Source organism: Penicillium alfredii, assembly GCF_028826965.1.
Source record: "Penicillium alfredii strain IBT 34128 chromosome Unknown utg000010l_segment0_segment0, whole genome shotgun sequence".
NCBI lineage: Eukaryota > Fungi > Ascomycota > Eurotiomycetes > Eurotiales > Aspergillaceae > Penicillium > Penicillium alfredii.
The window spans coordinates 2,331,958-2,352,970 of record NW_026622707.1 but is presented as its reverse complement, the minus strand read 5'-3'; the positions used below and the strand labels follow the sequence as shown (position 1 = coordinate 2,352,970).

General features: G+C 51.8%; 7 protein-coding genes across 7 annotated transcripts; 4 read left to right on the top strand and 3 right to left on the bottom strand.

Moving 5' to 3' along the window:
- Positions 1-143: 143 nt before the first annotated feature.
- NUU61_008414 (type I polyketide synthase) lies at positions 144-8,056 on the bottom strand (the record flags this gene model as incomplete). Its single annotated transcript, XM_056658939.1, has 13 exons — positions 144-1,572; positions 1,621-1,739; positions 1,794-2,003; positions 2,060-2,407; positions 2,463-2,896; positions 2,945-3,594; positions 3,647-3,821; positions 4,076-4,725; positions 4,911-5,147; positions 5,207-6,450; positions 6,500-7,280; positions 7,469-7,590; positions 7,637-8,056. 13 exons carry the CDS (start codon positions 8,054-8,056, stop codon positions 144-146), a joined length of 6,819 nt encoding a protein of 2,272 aa, XP_056509232.1.
- A 507-nt stretch (positions 8,057-8,563) lies between these two features.
- On the top strand, positions 8,564-9,604 carry NUU61_008413 (alpha/beta hydrolase; the record flags this gene model as incomplete). The annotated part of the gene is made up of 3 exons (XM_056658938.1): positions 8,564-8,671; positions 8,721-9,183; positions 9,252-9,604. 3 exons carry the CDS (start codon positions 8,564-8,566, stop codon positions 9,602-9,604), a joined length of 924 nt encoding a protein of 307 aa, XP_056509231.1.
- Positions 9,605-10,195: 591 nt separating this feature from the next.
- Positions 10,196-11,412, bottom strand: NUU61_008412 (putative 3-hydroxyacyl-CoA dehydrogenase; the record flags this gene model as incomplete). Its single annotated transcript, XM_056658937.1, has 3 exons — positions 10,196-10,906; positions 10,967-11,286; positions 11,349-11,412. The coding sequence occupies 3 exons, from the start codon at positions 11,410-11,412 to the stop codon at positions 10,196-10,198; spliced, it is 1,095 nt and encodes a 364-aa protein (XP_056509230.1).
- Positions 11,413-12,326: 914 nt separating this feature from the next.
- chsC (chitin synthase C) lies at positions 12,327-15,363 on the bottom strand (the record flags this gene model as incomplete). Its single annotated transcript, XM_056658936.1, has 7 exons — positions 12,327-12,464; positions 12,522-13,164; positions 13,222-13,405; positions 13,453-14,299; positions 14,352-14,713; positions 14,765-15,194; positions 15,265-15,363. 7 exons carry the CDS (start codon positions 15,361-15,363, stop codon positions 12,327-12,329), a joined length of 2,703 nt encoding a protein of 900 aa, XP_056509229.1.
- A 1,882-nt stretch (positions 15,364-17,245) lies between these two features.
- Positions 17,246-17,535, top strand: NUU61_008410 (uncharacterized protein; the record flags this gene model as incomplete). Its single annotated transcript, XM_056658935.1, has 2 exons — positions 17,246-17,264; positions 17,318-17,535. The coding sequence occupies 2 exons, from the start codon at positions 17,246-17,248 to the stop codon at positions 17,533-17,535; spliced, it is 237 nt and encodes a 78-aa protein (XP_056509228.1).
- On the top strand, positions 17,536-17,868 carry NUU61_008409 (uncharacterized protein; the record flags this gene model as incomplete). Its single annotated transcript, XM_056658934.1, has 2 exons — positions 17,536-17,640; positions 17,704-17,868. The coding sequence occupies 2 exons, from the start codon at positions 17,536-17,538 to the stop codon at positions 17,866-17,868; spliced, it is 270 nt and encodes an 89-aa protein (XP_056509227.1).
- Positions 17,869-18,310: 442 nt separating this feature from the next.
- On the top strand, positions 18,311-20,644 carry NUU61_008408 (transcription factor domain-containing protein; the record flags this gene model as incomplete). The annotated part of the gene is made up of 9 exons (XM_056658933.1): positions 18,311-18,357; positions 18,410-18,450; positions 18,498-18,632; positions 18,696-19,204; positions 19,255-19,379; positions 19,441-19,516; positions 19,573-19,657; positions 19,721-20,092; positions 20,157-20,644. 9 exons carry the CDS (start codon positions 18,311-18,313, stop codon positions 20,642-20,644), a joined length of 1,878 nt encoding a protein of 625 aa, XP_056509226.1.
- Between the last annotated feature and the right edge of the window lie 369 nt (positions 20,645-21,013).

Sequence of the window (21,013 nt, the reverse complement as noted above, 5' to 3'; positions counted from 1 at the left end):
AGGGTTTATAAAGACCAAGAGACGTACTTAGGGAGAGAGTTGATGTCGATATTGCATTTAATAGATAGAAAGCTTGTTTATTAAAATGAGCTCCCACTCCTCCTAGTGATGCGAAAAAAGCATTGCCCTAGACAAGTAACCGACTAAGCCTGTGAGGCTGCTACTAGTTCATCAGATAGACAACCCTGAACGTCCACAGACTGGGAATCGAGCTGGTGACCATATTTCCCCTTCAGCCGTTTAGCAACAATACCCGCAATAGCATCAATTGTGTCCCCATTGAGGATCTCCAATGTGCTGATGTCCACCTCCAACTTCCGACGCAGCCAGCTTCGAATGCCGATGATCACCAGTGAATCCACCCCGAGAGTTGCCAACGGCTTGGATACATCCAGTTCCGTCACTGGAAGGAGCATTAGCTGATATATGTGGACTCCGATTTCCTTTGCCAAGAGCTTGCGTATTTCTTCTTGATCCAATACCACTGGACTTTCTCGGATCGCGTTCATCAGCTTGCCCACGGGGTCGGCGTCAACATTATCTCTGCTCTCGGCCTGAAGTGTGGCTGCTTCTATATTGCGATAAATATCCGCACGGCGATCCTGCTTCCAAAAAACCCGATTGCTTGGGTCATTCATAGGTTTTGTGGCGCGAATCCCCAGGCTCAATTGGCTTGTGATGGTAAAACCAGCGTCCCTAGAGTCTGTTGGAAACCATGCTGTGGCAGGGGACTGCTGATGAAGTGATAGCAGAAGAGCCTCGAAGAAATCCTCCTCAGCCATAAATGGCATGCCAATCAGTTGGAAGTAGTCTTCCACGACTTGGTTCTGGCTCACGTAGCCAACATCGGCCATGGCTCCAATATTGAGAATAGATACCGGAAGGCTATGGGCGTGTCTGTACTGTACAAATGCATCTTGGAATGTATTTGCTGCGCCATAATTCGCCTGATGTGTGATACCAAAAGACCCAGAGATGGACCCGAAAATGACAAAAAAGTCGAGCTTAACATGCAGCAAAGCGCCATGGAGGTTCCATGTGCCCTGAATCCTTGGCAGGAGAACTGTTTTCCATTCTGGATGAGACATCTGGAGAAGGGGGCGATCGCAGAGAACCATCGCCATGTGTAAAACGCCTACAATAGGCTGCCAGGCTTGATTCACGGCCACCTGGACATCCTCGGCGTTGCTGACATCACCTTGAATAATTTGCACTGAGCACCCTTGACTTTGAAGTTCGTCGATAAATCCAGTGTATCTGCAATGGCTGACAGTCCGTGAGAGGTAAATCAAGTGACGTGCACCATGTTCAATCATCCAGGTAGACACCGCTCGTCCTAGGCCTCCAAGGCCCCCAACAAGCAGATATGCGGCATCTGGGTGTAGAGTCGCCTGGAATCGAACTGTACTTGCCGTCCTGATGTCATCTCCATGAGGTATGGACACAACAGGCTTTCTGCGATCGGTGTGTGAATCAGAAACTTGCTTGAGCTGGTCCCACCGTGTAAGACGATGGGGAATCGCTGCTTGCACAAAACCTTTCTTGTACAAGGTGACCGTTTTACACAGAAGCCTGCAGCTAAGTCAAAAGACGGAAGGACTGGGCTTTTGGGTCCCTTACTCTTGGTACAAGTTTGGCAGACTAGAGATATCAACGCCAACAAACATTCGATTCCCCCCAAATGGTCTGCTATCGAGAGCTGCGCACTCTTTAACATGATTGCCTCCTATCTGTATCATCTATTCAAAGGTCAGCGAAGTGACGCAGATTTTGAAATTTGCCGGGACTTTTACCTTTCCACAGAGAGCCACACATTTCCAAGAGGCATGAAGCAGTTTCCCAAAGAGCGTATTCAGAACTACATCGACGCCACGTTGGTTTGTTGCTTGCAGCAATGCCTGCACAAATGACCTTTTGAGCAGGAAGATGATATGAGTGGAGGGGATTCCAAACGTGCCCGTGAGATACTCAGCCTGCTTGTCATCACTCACGGTGCAATAGATCTGCCCAGCCATCAGCGCCTATCTTTGCAGAAGTTCTTTTCGAGGGAATATCCCACCTCAGCACCGATCATTTGACATATCTGTAGAGCTGCCAGACCAATGTCTTCACATGCTGAATGAATCAAGATCGATTGACCTTTCTGTACATTGGCCACTTTGATCAAGCTGTAGATCGCTGTGCAGTACGCAATCGGCATCGTGGCCGCTTCTTCCAATGACAGGAGATCAGGGATAGACACAACATGGTCCGCAGGCAGCACGAGTCGCGTGGAGAGACATTGGGAACCGATCATCATTACTCGGTCCCCCGGTCTGAGTGTATGGACGCCAGCTCCTACGGCGATGATAACCCCAGAACCCTCTTCGAGTGGTGGCAAATCATATCTTTTGTTATTGAAATGTTTCTGTTGGGTCATTAAATCTAAATAGTCTGCTCCTAACGGCAGGATTTTAACATACCTCGGGCCAAAATTCACAGTAACGAGGGCTTATGGCCACCTCACCATGGCCAGGTGGACCTAGCGGAACCGAACTCCAGTATAAATTTCCGTCCGTTTCTTTGCCCAGTGCAAGAGCCTGCGCTTTTGTATGGACCAGGACTGTTAGCTCTTTTGAAACCTTTGTCCAGTGGTACCGAGCGACAAGGACTGTATATTCCTGTATCGCAAATTCATAATCTGGATTCATCAGCGATGCAGTGTCCTGGAACTTTTCAAATACTTCAACCGAGATTCCGCTGACTTCAGGATCGAATTGGTCAATTTCAAGTGTGGCAAAAGATGCTGATAACTCTGCCCGAATACTCCGAGCAAAGCCCAATGTGCAGCCGTATAAGGGATCTTTCGGCTTCACTTGTGCGGAACCCATTATCCACAAAAGTCGAGAATGGCCGACTGAGTGCATGGTTTTTTGCAGTGAAGATAATCCTGTGACCGACATACTTCCAATGAACGGGGAATCCACCTCGAGGAGACAAATGATATCTTGATATGCAGGCACTTCTTCGCCCACAACGCAGTAGTAGATGCAGTAGTCTTTCTTGGTAAGGGTCTTTTCCATTGTTTCAACCGAGTTCGACCCTTTCTGGTTTTCTCTTATGAGAAGGGTGACTCCACGGGCCGCTGAGGAATTTGCCATTGGCCTGGCGATTATGTTCACCCCAATGGCTCGCTCAAAGTGTGGATCATCCTGAACAATGGCTTCAGCCCCAGCAAACCCTGCTGCACGGAGCTCACAATCCCAACGCTCGGGGGTGACGATTGGCTCGCTCGCTCGACCGTCCGCTGCCCCCAACCACCAGCCGGGCAATGGTCCCATAATGATGTTGATCATTTTGGCTGCAGAAGGAATCAATTCCTGAAGAAAGAAATGGCCCCGAGGTTGAAGCAACGTGCGGACATTTCCCAACGTGGTCATGAGGGACTCAGTAGCATGGATCACGTTCGATGCAATAATCAAATCGTAGCTGTCTGCCTCAAAACCCTGTGACACAGGGTCTTTTCCAATATCTAACACTCTATATTCAAGGCCAGGATAGCTAGCAAACCGTTCCTTGGCCGCCGGAAAGAATCCTGATGAGATATCTGTGAATCTGCGACAGTGAGCAAAAGTTCCAAAACATTGTTTTTCTCCCCTTCACCTACGTATATTTTGAGTACAGTCGCTCTCCCAGGATTGAATACAAGGCTTGCAAGGTAACCAGGGTTGTCCCTCCTGTGCCAGCCCCAATCTCCAAGATACGCATCGTCGGGTTGGTATGACCGGCAGAGATGAAGAGCTCCGACGCATCGATGCGATCACCCGTGATGGCATACAAGTCTGTTAATCCATTGTTACGCAGATAAATATCTAGTATTTGGGATTCGCCTCGAAAGACTGGGATGCAGTAATCGAGTAATCGGCTCAGTAGCTCTGCAACTGGCGCGAATTCAGAGTGCTTGAGCTCGGCTTGTAGGTGATTGATCAATGCCAGACGGCTGTTCAATTCAAGCTTCAAGATATTGGCACTGTCCACAATAAGCTCATTCCCCCCGTTCCTCCTTCTTCGACGTGGTGGTCGAGTCAATTGCGACAGCTTTCCCAAAGGCCCTCGACGGGACATCCATCTTCCAGAAGTCGCCGCTGAATCTCGGCAGCGCAGAGCAAACCGTAAGTCTCTATTCGTCTCAATGCAGCTGGATCTTGTGTTCGAGAAACCATCAGGTTGGCAAGAGAAATAAAATCCATATCGGGTCTCCAGCTTAATCGAGCAGCAGCAATCCGATCATCCTGATTGTCATTAGGTGGCGTCTCGACCATTGACAACTGACATCCTTGAATTGACAGGAGAACGTGTTGGTTCTCTGCTGCGATTATTTGGCCTCGAAGAGTGCTTTTGTTCGCACCACAATTTGCCACGGCATGAAGAGGAACTGGCTGTGGTACCTGTCGGGGATGAATATACAAGCTGTCGATTCCAGTTGGCAGGAGGATATGCCGGAAACGGCGCGGTAAGCCTTCTGCTGTCGCCAAGCCCAGGAGCTGAAGACACTGGTCAATAGTCGTCGGATGTAGGGCATAACTTGAGCTTGTGACCACGGGAGGGCCCAAGGTAGCGGCGGCGGTTTTGCCTCTGGGCATTGCAGATACACAGCTAATACCTTGGAATGCTGGACCATAATGGAGGCCTGCCCCGTCAAACACACTGTACGGGGAATGCACCTTCCGAGGAAACTCGGCAGAACTAGGCACAATCAGCTCAACGTGTTCATCTCTGCCCCCTATTGCTTGTCCTTGACAATGTCTGGTCCATTTCTTGCCATTGTAAGACGAGATGGTGAATTCAAACCACTGGGGGCCGGAAGATGCGGTCCATGGTATTAGTTTCAGTGAGGTTACAAGCTCGACTGGGAACTCATCCTGCAATACCAGGGCGACTGAAAGTCCCGAATGGTAAAGTCGTCCCAGTGTACAACCTGTTTAATTGCCTCCCCAATCATGGCGATGTAGCCCGCACAGGGGAACACGATATCGTCTATCACCTTGTGGTCCTCCAACCATGCGGCATCTCTCAATCTTAGCATGTTGCGCCAAGTGGGCTCCAAATCGTTGCCCTCGAGAATGCGTGATCCGAGTAGTTCATGTGGCGGATAGGGTCTGGTTCTCCTGCCACTATTGTCAACCATGTTGTCGATAATGAATGCACCGCGAGGTTAAGCGCTCACCATTCTCGCACAACTCGGCTTTCAAGCAAATGAGACTCTTCATGGTTCCATGGATAAGGGGGAAGGTCCGTCAAAATGGGCTCTTCTGGAAGTAAAGCTTCCCGGCGTATGAGAATGGCTTGCAGATACAACTGCCCTAACATTTCCAAGATGCATGACAACGCATTCTGGCCGCGCATCAGAGATTCCTGGTACATCAATTGGTGTTCTTTTTGATAGCTGAAAAATATTTGACGAATTGGGCTCGCCAGTGCAGCATGCGGTCCGATCTCCAAGAATAGTTGGTCGCCATCAGGGCGAGCAACCATGGCCCTGACCGCGGCAAGGAATTCCACTGGGGACTCGAGATTTCTTCTCCAGTACTCTGCATCAAGAGATACGCTGGTAGACGACTGACCTGCCACACTGGAAATAAACTGGATGGTAGGAGGCTTTGCCTTGACGAAGCGTTGCAGGTGCGTCTCGTAGATGGAACCCAAGTCCTTCATATGATGGGAATGGTATGCGATGTCTGTTTTAAGGAAACGAACAAAAGTAGTTTCGTCATCTAATTTAATTTGTTCGATTGTCTTTACAAGTGCCTGCTTGTCGCCCGACAGGGTGATGCTGTTCGGGCTATTCTCGCACGCAACAGAAACCCCGGGTTCGAGGTAAAAGAATGCCTCGGTGCGACTCATTCCCACAACCGCCATGGCACCAACTTGCGATATGTGAGCAACAACGAGAACTCGGTAGTAAGCAATAATTATAGCTTCATCTGCCGTTATTGCCTGGGCAGTGTACGCCGCGGCGATCTCGCCACTGGAGTGACCGATAACTGCAGATGGAAAGATTCCCAGCCGGTGGAGAAAATTGACCAATGCCACTTGAAGAGCGGTGCAGAGTGGCTGTGCAAATTCCGCCTTGTTGAGCCGGCTCTCCTCATCGTTGTGGAGTAGCTCGTTAAGCAGTTTCCAGGTTGGAGGATTGGGCAGTCGAGCAAGCACAGTGCTGAAGTGCTCCAAATCTGCCTTGAATTCCGGGAAATGGTACATGAGCTCTCTTCCCATGCCTAACCACTGCGCCCCTTGGCCTGTGAAAACAAAGTTGATATATGGCGCTCTCTTCCCTCGCCGCGCGGTCGATATATCGCCTAGTGTCACCCCATTGGCAATGCAAAAAGCTCGATGGGGTAGATGATCCCTGCGATGTGCGAGAGTGTATGCCAGAGCTTGTATACAATCTGGATGACTTTTTGCATATTTCTGGATGTCTGTGAATCGCTTATCGAGCGACTTGGTGCTGTTCGCTGACAAAAGCAACAGTTGCGGTATGCGCCCCCCGGTTCGCATCATTTAGTTTGACAATCTTCCTGTGCAGTCCGTTCCATGTCGGAGACTCCAAAATAACACGGGCATTTGCGCCGGTGATGCCGAACGAGTTGACACTGATTCTCTCAGGTCGACTGGCTGGCCAGGAAACGGGCTTACGCGGCACGACCAAGCGAGCATCCTCAAATGGAATGCGAGGGTTTGGAGTTACAAAGTTGACTTGGGGTGGAAACATCTTATTCTCCAGTGCCATGACAGCCTTGATAATGCTGGTGAGTCCCGATGCTCCCTCGCCGTGCCCGAGATTGGCCTTGACGCTCCCAACGTATGTCTCTTGTTCAACGCCAAATACATTCGCAATGGCTTGTAGTTCGAGAGGATCACCAGCAGGGGTTCCAGTTCCATGCACCTCAATGAATGGTGTATCGGCGATGTTGGAAATCCCAGCAGTGGCGTATGCTTGTCTGGTCAGTTCCTCGTGTGCGTCCGGGTTGGGAACGGTAATACCAGCACTTCTGCCATCCGAGTTGACTGCGGTGGATCGAATCACCGCACGGATAGGGTCGTTCGCAGATACCGCATCACAGAGTCTTCTGATCAAGATTGCATTGATGGCTTCCCCGCGAGCATATCCATTGGCCGACGCGTCAAATGGCCGGCATTCGCCCGTCGGTGATAGAACCCCGGCTTCGGTTTGAGCAATGGTTTGGGTGGGTGTGAGAATCAAGTTGGTTCCGGTAACAATCGCCGCGTCACATTCTCCGCTGGAAAGCGCATGGCAGGCATGCAGAGTGTGTTAGGGGTGATTTATTCAGACGTTCATGGGTCATTTACCTACTAAATGAAGACAAATCATGGAGGCACACGCCGCTTTGATGGTCATGCTGTCAAGGTCAAATGGCGGTCAAAAAGCCTGATGCTGCGAAGAATTGCGTACAGGCAGTCAATTTACCTTGGCCCTCGGAGGTCGTAATCATACGAGACTCGATTTGAGATGGCAAAGTCGCCAGCCCCCGACACATTGGCGATGCCTCCGCTCTGCTGTGCATCTTTCGCAAGCCGATCCAACCAATCCTCATCAACTCAGCAATGATCATTTCACGGGAGAGAGGCATCTTACATCACCCCAAGTTCCAACAAAGACCCCAGTTCTAGTTCCGTGCCACCCACGTTGGGCTCCGTTTTCCATACATTCCCAAACAACCTCGAGCAGCATGCGCTGTTGCGGGTCAAGCTTCTCCAACTCGGCCTTGCTCATGCCAAAAAATGACGAATCCAGAGATTCGATTGCATCTGACTCGTCGAGAAAATGGCCAAATTCCACTCCAATTGTTCCCACTCGTTTCGATGCCGAGTAGAACCCACGCGGGTTGTATCTACTGATCGGAATGGGCCCTCTGGTATCTGCCCCGTTTACCAATAACTGCCATAACGATTCGGGTGAGTGGATCTTGCCTGGCAGCCTCAATCCCATCCCCACAATGGCAACTGGCTCTCGAATTGGCATGTCGTCCTGCAGCGGCTCTGTGGGAATCGCCATGGTATCTATCAGTGCGCTGTATGATGCAAGGTGAGATCATGGTCATTCTTTGGTATCTAAGAACGATACCCCTTGACTTCTATCAATCTCAATTTAGCGGAAAATCCGCCGAGATCTCCGGCTTAGCTTTTTTTTCCTTTCGCGTTTTGGGGCTTTTAACCAGGGTTTAAGGAAGCTTTTCGGGAGCTTTCAGTCCTGCACCAAGCAGAGTCCCTCAATGGACGACAACAGGGGAGATCCGGCTATCGTTCAAGCACCTTGGCAGAGGATTTATGCAACATCACAGTCACGGTCACCTCGGGAAGAAGTCGGTGTAACTGGGTACTTGCTTGGAGATGATCGTGACCAGCTATCAACAGGATCATGCAATTTTTCCTTTTTATATAGCCTTAACATAAAATTGCCGCTCATAGAGTCAATCAAAGCTGTAGAAGTGAAACCACGCGGAGCAAAGTAGTTATAGAGCTGGGTCATCGCGGATATCGAATCCAAGCGGTCGTCGTCCCAATGGCGTCCAAGGAAGATGTAAAATTCCAAACTCTCGATGGGTTCTTCCTTGGAGGACGTTTGTATCCTGCTGCTCAAAGAGGCCCTGCAATTATTTTGACCCCGGGTGTAGGTGTGTACTCCCAATGGACCCGCGCCGTGATTGACGCAATCCCAGTACAACACCATCGTCGAGAACTTCCCGGCAGGACTAGAGCAAGAATTTCAAAAAGCTAACATTACGGCACTGTCTTATGATCCACGCAGTACGGGGGGCAGTGGGGGTCTTCCGCGCAACGACATCGATCCATTCAAGCGGGTGGAAGACTATTCGGACGCACTCACCTACCTTAGTACGCTGCCCATAGTAGATGCCAACGCAATTGTCTTTTGGGGAGTGTCACTGTCAGCAGCAATCGTCCTGGCTGCGGCGTCTGTTGATCGGCGCGTCGCTGCCGTCATCTCGGTTGCACCGGTCTTCGACTATAAGCCCATGCACGCGCTCAGCCCTAACCAGCTCAAGATCAAGATGATGAAGGATCGCATGTCTCAAATGCTGCATGGCCATCCACAGTACATGCTGTCTATTGCCGCGTCCCTCGCCCAGGTGCCATTCAAAGCACATTTCACCAGTAACCACAGTGCAATAGAGCATCGAAGAGCCGCAGCACAAACACCTCAATCGACGAAATACCCTGAGCAGGATGAGCCCCCGACCGAGCATGGAGCCATAATTCATACGAAACAACCATGCAATCATACTATCGTATGTTCCTCTTCGAACCGGTGCCTGAGGGTGTTGTCCACTCCATTTCCCCGATACCTTTGATGTTTGTGACCCCCGAGCTGGATCAGATTTCACCCCCAGAGCGACAGAGCGCCGTCTTCAAGGCTCTTCCTGGCCCAAAGCGACAAATCTTTGCCCCTGGGAAAGAACATCTGTTTGTCATGCACGGTCCCGAGATGCCCTCGCTAGTCCGCAGTCAGATCGAGTTCATCTGGCAGGCTGTGCGAGGCCATCTGAAACCGACTCCACGAGGGCCGGATCCGACCTGGTGTTAGTGGCTTGTTACAGCATAAGTGTCAAATTGACCGGTCTGTATCACCTCGACGGATTTCCATAGTAGACCCAGGTCGTGATATATGTAAATTTCCTGCAGCGTTGAAATACTTGGTGACACATTCAGCCCTTGTCTGTCATCCGCTGCATAAGCAGTGTCCCAGGATTAAATTGTGGACTTTCAGGGGGAAGTGGAAGGTGTCGAAGCCACGGTTGATGTTCGACGCCATGAAGAGTCACTTGGTCTCTGTGCTTTCGGGCAGTGCAATCTTACACAATATAACCATCTAAATGGCATCCTGACTGCTGCATCGTAGATCACATTCAGGGGAACCACCGATATCCACATCGTGATCCACTTGCGGGGTGATCGCCCCTGCACGCACAAGGACGATCATGGTTTAAAAAGTGGGCATCGTGGACAAACAGATCAATTGAGTCCAATCTATAAACATGAAATGGTAGAACACAGCGTCTTCCGGTCTTCCAGTGTGCCGCATCTATGCTTGTGTCTTGCCATATCTCTGTATATCCAAGGGTCTCTTGGCAGTCGCAAAACATGGGTATCAAAAAGGGGGAAATGCACAAGGCATTTAATGCGCTCCGTTGGTGAGCCCGTTGGTCACTCCGTTGGTGACCCCATTGATTGAATCCTTGTGGATGCCCTTGACCTTCTGCGGAGGAACGCCCGGTGGGACTCCGTTCGAAATACTACTCTTCTTGCGTGGGCGGGGAGGCGCCGTCCAGATGGCACCATCGTCAAGCAGGGCTTGGCCCATGGCCAGGGATTTGGACGGCGTCTCGCCCAGCCACTGGGCCTCGAGTCGGTCGATATTCTGTTCGATTTCCCAGGCCCGACCACCCTCGACGTACATGGATGTGCCGTTGAGGGACTGGTCTGTCAGCACGCCCGCAGCCACGCTAGCAACTTCCTGTGGAGTGTTGCTGGGGAGATTGGCCTGCTTCCATTGCAGCTCAATCTTCTTCATGCTGTCCGTCTGTGTGATCCAGGGACAGACGGTGTTGACGCGCAAATTGTGCTTATAGGGGGAGGAAATATAGGTACGCAGGGAGCGCATGAGACCGGTAACGCCGTGTTTCGCCGCCTGGTACACAAACAGCGACGGGCTTTCCTTGAATCCGGCCATGCAAGAGAACAGGAGAATGGACCGGTCGACATCGGGGCCGCGGTTGTGCCGGAGGTAGACGGAAGCGATTCTCGAAACGTACATAGAGCCGAGCAGGTTGACGTCCAGCACTTTGTGTGTGGGGGTCTTGATCAAGATGGTCACTTTCTGACGTTCCTACGAGCCAGATTGATGCGAGACAGCCGAGTCTGCTGTCCTGCACATGAACGGACTTACCTGGCGGATCGTTTGCATAGTGAGTCCAAAGTCAAACCAGTTACCGATCTCTATAATGCCAGCCGCCGAGACGACGTGGTCGATGCGACGGTAGGTCTCAAAGGCCAGGTCAAACAAGGCCAATACCGACTGGTAGTTGGTGACATCGGTGGTCTGGAAGACGACCCGCGGGGGCATGCCCTCCTCGGCGGGGTGAAATTGGTCCTGAGAGATACGGAGCAGACGCTCGCCGCTGATGTTGTCAAGATCCCCGAAACAGACATTGGCGCCGCTTTGCAGACACTGCTGAACTAGACTGGCACCAATGCCATTGGCACCTCCTGTCCCGTTGTATGTAAGTCAAAATGTGGGCAAGGGGGGGGGGTGGAAACGGGAGCCATACCAGTAATGAGAACAACCTTATCAAGGAGAGATTCAGCGGAAAGCCTGGGAGTATACTGCGACATTGGGAGAGGCAGGCTTGTGGAGATCCAGCAGTGGGTCAGTCGTGATGTTGTATGTATAGAGAGGCCAAGTCAAGAAAGGGCTATTGGGCAACCCCCGACACGCGTAGATAACGGACGACATTTTATAGAACATCAAGCAGGGAGGGAGGGGTCGAGGCGCGAACGGACAGGCTGAGAAAAATGGCGCAGACGGCTCGGAACCAAAGACTTGGCCATCCGATGGTGCTGGGGATGGCATCATAGACGGCGCCATACGGACACTGCCCTGTTTTGGACACGACGGAGAGGGAGGGAAAGAGAAGAGTACTCCAGCCGAACGCTAGCAAAGTAATTTCTCCATCCAGGGGCTCCCAGCGGCAAATCAGCAACGCCGAGGGCTTGCCGACTTTTGGTCGAGAGAGTCCATCCGTCGGTGATCGGCATCAAACAATGCGGGGGAGACACGGGCAATGACGCTAGAGATGCATAGAGAAAAAAAACCAGCGATAGATCCTGCGAGAAATCCGGTCTGCTATCGCATAGTTGGTGCCGATCATTCCGAAGAGGCCATGAGTGGCCCCATCACCCTGGCTGGTCATCCCAGGGTTTGGTCGGATGGCTGTCCTCCGAGCATCCCTGAAGCGTCACATCGTAGAGCAAGCCACCAAGATAGACAGACAAATCACATGTATTTTTTGGAAATGCATCGATAGATTAAGTTCCGATCAAAACACGACAAGATTCCTCAAGAATTCCCAACCAATATACAGAAGATCGCTTCACGATCACAAACATCAAAAATATGCCATCTCCCCCGGGGATATGCAGACGTGGGCATAACGAGACCTTCTATGCCGATTCTAAACCAACAATAACCAAAACTCAAGGAGCACATGAGGGGGACATGGTATATACACAAAGCCAAGCTGGGTCGTCTACCGCCGGGAGACACAGCACAGGATGCCGGACTTGCCCAGGAACCAGAGAGACCCGAAGAAGCGGAACATCGACAAACCAGCTGTGGTCCATAGGATGGCAGCGAAGTAGCCAGACGTACGCGGCGTCGACGTGTTCTATGGGCGAGAAATTAGCGACAAGGTCAAAACACAAGTGTCAAAGGAGAACCTTACCGTGAGACAGAACTGCCGAACGTTCGTGCTGGTGATACACAGCGAGAGGACCAGATTACTGAAGATCCACAGCAACACGAGGTTGGTACGGAAGGCCTTGTACGAGTCATCCAGGCTCCGTTCGTCCTTCTCCTCCGGTTCCACAAATGGCGCCAGCGCCCGTTTCACCGTCGCCTCGAACTGGCTGTCAATATCAGCCTGCGGTTTGTCCACTTCTTCGATGAAGTTCGACTTGGCATCATCCTTCTTGGTCTCTGCGACAGGCAACGAGTCACCCTTGTCGGATCCTTTCGTACCCCAGGAGACATCGTGCCAGTTGCAAAAAGCGTAAACCATCAAGATGTTAATCGAGCAAGTCATACCGCCAAAGTAGGCCCAGGAGGAGGTAAACATATGCCAGGGATCCATGTACAAGAAACTGGCAATGAAATACACCCCGTAGGTCGAGACCAAGGCAATCAGGACGATACCACCGCCGGAGGACTTGAAGAAGGATTTCAGGAAACCACCAATGCCGTCATGGAAGTTGAAATCCATGGTGCCTCCGGTAAAAGCATTCTTGACCAGGTAGAAAGACAAGACCAGGATATAGCATTGAACAATACTGAAATATGCGAATGAGAGTGTATACGCGACGCGTGAACTGAGTGCGGCGAGTTAACTTTGGAGCGCAGAAGCAGCATTCTTGGGAATGACTCACCCTTTGGGCCGATTTCCCAATGCCAGAATAAATTGCAGCATCAGGAAGAAGACGTAACCATATTTCAAGAAGTTGTTCAAGATAGGCGTGACATCGTTGCCAAAGGGCCAAGCATGATTCTTGTTTGCAGTACTCGCAGTACCCACCAGATCCATGATGACCGAAGTAGTCAGCCAGTACGATGCTGTAGGAGGTTAGCGACATTCGCGAGGCAGAAGATAGAACACATACCAAGAGAAAACCAAGTCATGATAAGACCAGCACAGTTGTAGATCATTTGCACATGAAGGAAGAAGAGCCGAATGAGGTTATGACCGCTCTTGTAGATCCGACCAAAGTGCATGATCGCATACAAACTGGCAGCGAACGAACCGTTGAGCCACCGACGACGCTGACTGATGTATTCCGCCGAACCCTCCGGCACATCAGTCTCACCCTTGGATGCCTTGACGTAGGTAAGATGCCACTTGAACCCGGCTTTGGCCACCAGCTCGAAGCACAGAATACGGTCTTCAGCAAGGAACATGTTCTTCTTGAAGATATTCATGCCCTCAATACCCTTCTTACCCAGCTGTTTCGAGAGGGTGTGATCACCGTGGAAGTACTGCTCCAGAGGCCGACCCATGATAGCGCGGTAACGGTACGCCGAGAAAGCACCAGGTAACACACTGACATACCCGAAAGCACTCTCCAGGGGTTTGTCGAGAATATTAGAGATCTTGTACTCGAAGTTTTGCGCGGCGACCAGAGGATTCACAAGGTTCTTCCATCCTTGGCCCAGCATAGCATGGATTTCACCACAGGACCCGCCCAGGTTCTTATCGTTGTAGAAAGACTCCCACAGGGCCAAAAGGGATTTCTTGCCCGGCTTGGTTCCGGCGTCAATCAAGATGACCACCTCTGGATTCAGAATTCGGCTGAAGCCATTAAATAGCCAACGGTGCGAGTTGATTTTCTTACTGTTCTTTTGCTTGAGACAGAACATCATCTGGACAGGTGGGAGGTTGGTGGATTCGTTGCCCTGGGGGCGGATCAACTGCTGGTTGGAGGTGACAGAGAGCTGAGTGGTGTATTCGAACTGGGATGGGTTAGTCGATCTGGTTCGTCGGGCTAGGCATAGAATAACTCACAATGTGAGAGACGGTTTCTCGGCCATCGACGGACCGTTTCATGATTCCGTCCTGATAGATACCGATCGTGGCCAGCATATCCAGGGTGTTTTTGTCACATGGATCGATTCCATCGAAAACCAAGCAACACACGATCTTCTGCCAGGCCGGTCCACCCTTGTTCCAGAACTCCGACTTCTTCAAATTGACAATATCCCGGATATTCTGCATGACCCCATGAAGTGTTCGTGCGGTCAGCACCTTGTCTTCGTTGTAATAGGTGATGGCGATCAGCAATTCGGTGTGTCGGTTGTACATGGCAGGTCGCAAATTATAGCCGTTTCGGAGGGTGAATTCGTCCGGGTCACAGGTGGCCGCCGTGTCTGCGCGCGGGTTAGCGTTGATCAGAGAGACTTGATTGAAGGGAGATTTACAGCGCAGGTGGGTAAATTCTTCCGGGAATCCTTCTTCGGACTCGCGGTATTCCTTCTGGATCGCGTTCTGGATCGCACTGGGCACCGGGTAGTCCACACTCAGAACCGAGCCCTGCACCAGCTTGATCTTTCGGGTGGCATAGCGGCGCAAGCCAGAGCCCGGCGCCTGGCGTTGCTGCCAGGCCTCGGACGGAGTCTCCGACATGGGCGATGCGACCCCCGACCGACGGTTGAGTCCGCCAGCGGATTCCTGGTAAGGTCCATCGGGGAAAATGGTCACGCCCGGGTCGTGCAGGGTGTAGCGGCGCAGAGAATCCGTCGAGGCATAGGGGTCATCGAAGGGGGCGTTGAACGGGCTGGGTTGGTTGCGGTAGAGCAGGGACTGTTGGCTTTCGGCATGCTCATTCTTTTCCTCATAACCATACGCAGGCTGGATGAATGGTTAGATGGTTAGTCTTCCGTCTTCCGTATTACCCGCCTGTTGTGGGCCGATCACTCACGTCGCGAGGTGCATTCTGGGAGAACAGGCTGGTCTCACTGGCCTGGGGCGAGTGAGGTGAATGGGGAGAATGAGGAGACGTTGGCCTGGGGTGACTCATGGTGGACGACTTCCCCGGCGAACGGGTGTGGATGGAGGAAAGACGAGATCAAGGTGGAAGGGGGACAAATGGCTGAACAATAGAAGCCCGACGCAACCATCCGGGAGGGAATCGAGACAGGGCGTTCAGGCGATCTGTCCACACAGGATTGAGACGAAGTCGACTCACACGCAGCTTCACCAAAAGGGAAACAATAGAACAAAAGAAAAAGAGAAGAAAGATGGTAGGTTATACCTCAGAAATCCCCAAGTATCTTTTTTTTTTTTTTTTCGAAGCACGCAGGGTGCCAGGGAGAGAGATGGGGATATTTTTGGGTGCCGTGGTGATTGGCGTAGCAGCGTGGGCTGTGAGAAACGGGCCCATCGCGTCCACAACTGTTCGCCCTTGGGGGGTCCACCCTGGCCACGTCTGAGACACTCTTCATCTTCATCATTTTCTGTGGCCTCATCGAATCATGCACGTCCTACTCCCAGGGTCTCTGACTGGTCCTTACACAAATATCCTCCCGGTTGAATTGGTGGCTGGGGGAATTCAAGCCATCCCAAGTATCTCTAGCCTCTAGCATCCCCAGGGTCAAGTATTCCTCCCCCCTTCCGGGATGAAACGGGGCCTCGCGTTGTGCCAAGACCATCGTGGCGTCGATTGCCGCAGCAATCGTGACGATGCGGCGTCCGGGAAATGATCGGCCGTGTCTGTCCAAGGGGGATGCATCGATTCTGCGAGGATCCACCCCTGCTCCACCGGTGGAAGTGTGATTGGGGAATCCTTTGAGAGAATCCTCCAAAAAGAAGAGAAAAAAAAAAGAAAAAAGTTTCAGGAATGCCCCGGTCACCTGACCACCCGGCCATCGAGAGACATGGGGCTGTAAGATGCCAGAATTAGCATGCAACGGTGTTATTCCAATGGCCAGGTTGAGAATGCCGGGAAGGGGGGAGGATTGGCAGGCGCAGTGGATGCTATTTTTACTTGGATCCATCTTGATGCTTATATCTACTTAGCTAGTATACCTAGCGCATCTATGGATTTGTTGACATCGAATCACGATTATTATTTTCTTAGGGCTCCATCAAACAGGAATTGATTCTTTCTTTGTTCTCTTCACTGTAACTTGCTAACTCTCCTTATGCATCTGTTCAGGTAGAGCCTCGTCTGTTCAGCCATCTCCGACCGAGGCAATGACTCGAATACACCCCAACACACCTGGGCAGGAGATGGGGGCCATTGCGCATTCCCATAGTTAGTGCTACCTCTATTGTGGGATATTCACGTGGAGAATTGACTACTCAGGTCTATTCCGTCGTTCGTGGCTTCGCAAAATACAGAACATCCATGGATGTATACTCCTGCGTTGCCTCTCGGGGTCTATTAGCCCGAGGTCAATCCGGGGCAAAAACAACCGTTCTATGCGGGGTAGAAGAGGGAGGAAGCAGAGGATCTACATGGACTCGTGGCACTCTTGTTCTTGTTGCTCTGATATTTTTTATTCTTGATATTCCACTCATCATGCCAGTCCAAAAACCCGGCTTTGACTCTCTGCCTCTCCGTAAAAACAGGCCCCGAGACAATGCATGGGGGTTGTTCGGTGACCAGGACCAGCTGGGGATGCTCAACCGGTTGAGGCCAGAGAATACCGCGGGTGCCGCTCGTGAGATTGTTGATGGAGTGCGAGTTTGTACAATTGGGCTCTGGACAGCATGGCAACCCCGTGCTTTGGGCGGTCTGCCTTGGAGCATACGCTCAAGAATAAGGCTCCTCGTCCGGTCAACGATGACATCTGGGTCTTGAATACGCAGTGTAGTTCGCTGTGGGACGGGTTTCGGTACTATGGATCGAAAGAGGGCACCTACTTCAATGGCTGTCCCTACACGACATTCAAATCCCGATGCGCAATGGCATCCACGGTGAGTTCAGGCCCAGAGGCTCTAGTCTTTCGGGCTAACTAACTCCCCCATAGTCTGGGTCGAAAATGGGGGAGTCGTCGGACGAGGCGTGCTCCTGGACTATGCAGCATGGGCTGAAGCCAATACAAAACCGGTGAATTGCTTTCAACCGCAGTCCATTCCGGTCTCGGATCTTCAAGAGGTCGCCGCCAATCAAAACGTCATCTTCCGACCTGGCAACATCCTGTTTGTTCGAACCGGTTGGACTCGCGCATATGAGCAGCTTTCGTAGATGGAATGCCAGCAGCTTGCCGACTATGCGGCGCCCCCGATGATCGGGGTCGAGTCGTCTGAAGGCATGCTCCGCTGGATCCGGAGCCATAGCTTTGCAGCCGTCGTAGGAGACATGCCCAGTTTCGAGGCGTGTCCGTGCCAGAAACCGGAGTTCTTTCTGCATTAGTGGCAGCTGGCGGGCTGGGGGCTTCCCATCGGCGAGCTGTTTGACCTCGAGCATCTGAGCCGGGCGTGTCGTCGGAGGGGTCGCTGGAGCTTTTTCTTCAGTAGTGTGCCGCTGAAGGTCCCGGGAGGCGTCGCCAGTCCCCCCAACGGGATGGCCATTCTTTAGTGGAAATCAGGGAATTATAGGAGTTAGCCAGATTTGTAGGAATAGCGACAGCCCGTGAGACAATCATAGCCAGTGTGGATCCATTGCTGGATGCGATGGCGTAGACGATAAAACCCCGTCGGGCCGATGATAAGAGAAACAAATGTGGGGAAGAGAGCCTCAGTCGTCTTCCTCCTCACTACCTCCCCACGGCCAACCGGGACTTGGCTTCCTCCCCCGCCAATATGAGAATTCTGCGTTGAAATGGTCCATGGCAAAGGCATCTCTCGACGATCGGAGGATCGGTCAGCGAGACGGTCGATGGTGGCGTATGGAAATTCTCCCCGGCGAGACTCACCCCTCCAGCTGATCGCCAGGCAGATGCAATCGATGTCGTAACCGCAAAACCCGCTGTGCTGGCACGCCCCCGCTACCCTGTCCAGCTTGCGTGGATGCTGGCCATATGTGCGTGTACTCAGAGGCGGAGAAACGCGTGTCCATCACAGAAAGGTCCGTAGCAATTCCCACCACTCGAGAGAGGCCATGCTGATGATGCTCCCAGCTACTATCGTCAACTACAGTCGCAAGCACGCAAACTGCGAGGTACGTTTCATTCGATCGGGGCGTGAGTTTGTCTGACAGGGGTACAGACGGGAACCACTCTACACCACCCAGCGCTCCGTCGACATCGACCTACTACTCCGATGGTGGGGTGCCATCGGAACGGGATGACTGGTGGTACAATGGGACTGATAACTTGTTCCTGAACCGATCGGGAGAGCATCGTACGCACCCCTTCGTTGTGTGTGTGGCCTGTTTACCGGTCCTGGACTAACGCACCCTCCTAGACTTCGTGGGTGCCTCATCCACCACCCATCTGGCCAAGCGCCTCAACCCAGGCTCAGCAAATTTTGCATGGGATGTCCGTCCACTCTACGATGATCCATTGTCCCTCCGGCGGTCGGTGGGCGGAGCACTCCCACAATTACCCCCCTTTGAGTTCGCCAAACGGCTCTTTTGGGTGCAGTATGCCTACATCGGAACCATCTTCTCATTAATTCAGCCCTCTGGGTTTGAGGAACGGCTGGATTGGGTATACCACCAGCCGCCAGACTTTTCGCACCGCGAATCCTGTTTAGTATACTGCCAAACTTTGTTGGTCATAGCCTTTGGTTTGATGTATTCAGTAAACCAATGGTCAGGCGATGACGGGCCACCAGGTTTCAAATATTTCAAGCATGCATTGCGCTTTTTGCCTGACATCCACGAAGAAGGCTCGATCTTCTTCGTGGAGGTGCTGTGCTATGTGGCATACTACATGCAGAATCTGAACCGACGTGATGCCGCCTTCCTCTATGTATGTTAAGCCTCCCTCCCCTCGCAGGTTACATGTTCTAACGGGATTAGATTGGACTCGCACTGCGCATGGCAATATCTCTTGGGCTTCATCAAGAGGTATTGGATTCTGACATTAGTGAAGCTGACCGAAACCGACGTCGCCGAGCCTGGTGGTCTGTCTATAGCTTGGACCGGTACCGTGATCGAATCTTCGAATCTTTCAAGGTATCCCTCAAATGCTTATTTTTTTTGCAGATTACTTTCAGTAAAGTCCGGAAATCCTATCACCATTCATGATGAAGACATTGGCACGACCTGGCCGGCTGCATTGGTTCGTTGGACCCAGTCCCCGTCAAGGACACTGATTATTCTGACACTCTCTCCTAGGATCAATCGACCTCTGATCCTTGGCCATCGATTGTGCTGACTCACTATACACAGCTCTCCCGCATCCTCGGACGGATTGGAGAAGGTTAGATCGAATGTGCTCTCCCTATATTACATGTTCATTCTAACAACCCGCGGCGTCATGCAGAGATCTACCGAAAAAAGCCTCGATCTGGGTCCAACCTGATTGCCTCCGTTCAGAGCATCACGAATGATCTCTCGAGTTGGCTACGTCAGGTCCCAGATCGCCTTCGCGTCGACTTCACCACGCTGGATACCCACGTGAACCGAGAATCGGTGTCGATCAACTTGCATTTCTACTCATGCGTCAATATGACCGCACGTCCGCTCGTTTTCTACATCATTCAACGGCGACTGGATGCAGGGCTACTTGGATCTTCGGCCGGGGACTGGAAAGAGGGGCTGGCCCCAAACACCGTGGCGGTCATTGAGAGTTGCATCACGGCTGCGCGCGCGACAACTTTGATTATGGACGCCGCTGCCAAGCATAACCTCATTGGTATCTGATATAACTTCCCACTTCCTCTATTGAACCACATTGACTGACCGCGTGACTGCTGTAGCTACTTATGGCTACCTTGATGGTGAATATATATTCTCGGCAGCGTTGCTGCTCGTCATGGTAAACGCGGCGTTTCCACACAACGAAACCAACGCGCGGGCCATGGAAACTGCCCTGAACCTTCTCCGTGGAATGGCCGATCGTGGAAACACATACCTAGGCTCACGTCATTCTTTGTTGCTGGAACTGCGTGCGGCCATTGGGCCAAAGACCGCTGGCACAAGCGAGACTGGCCGTACGAGTCCTATCGCCCGAAATGCCCCTGTCACGCCCATTAGCGAGCAGCCAGTCAGCCCGGCAACAGAAGAAGCACCTACCCATCCTCAATTGCTCGCCGCTGCATGGCCCTCACAGCCAGATTTATCCTCGCTCCAGGACATCTCGTTTCAATTCGACCTCAATGATGATCCAGCACTTTGGGAGGGGGCGTTGGACCAGATCGATATTGACATGGACACTGATTGGATTGAGAATACTTTGAAACGATAGAATAGTGATCTTATTCAGAATATATCTTAGGTGTGCGTTTACTTTTACTTTTATTGTCACTTCTGTGGTGCATTCCTTGATATGTTTCTACCAATTTCCACCTCTCTCGCATCAACTGACTTTTATTAAAACTTATTGACGCCCTTGTTGCAATATTCAAAGCCTATATTTCCCGCTCTCTAATCTTCTCTCTTCTCTTTTCTCTATACTCCACACCCCAGACTCCCTCGGCTCGTTCTTCCCTGTCGGCCCGATGTTCCCGACGCGCAGGCCATCGGCCCGACACGTGACTTGCATACACTGATTGCGATGACCATTGATGTCTGGGGCAGAGAGGGGCCCTCTGATATATGAAGCCGGTGGTACCCC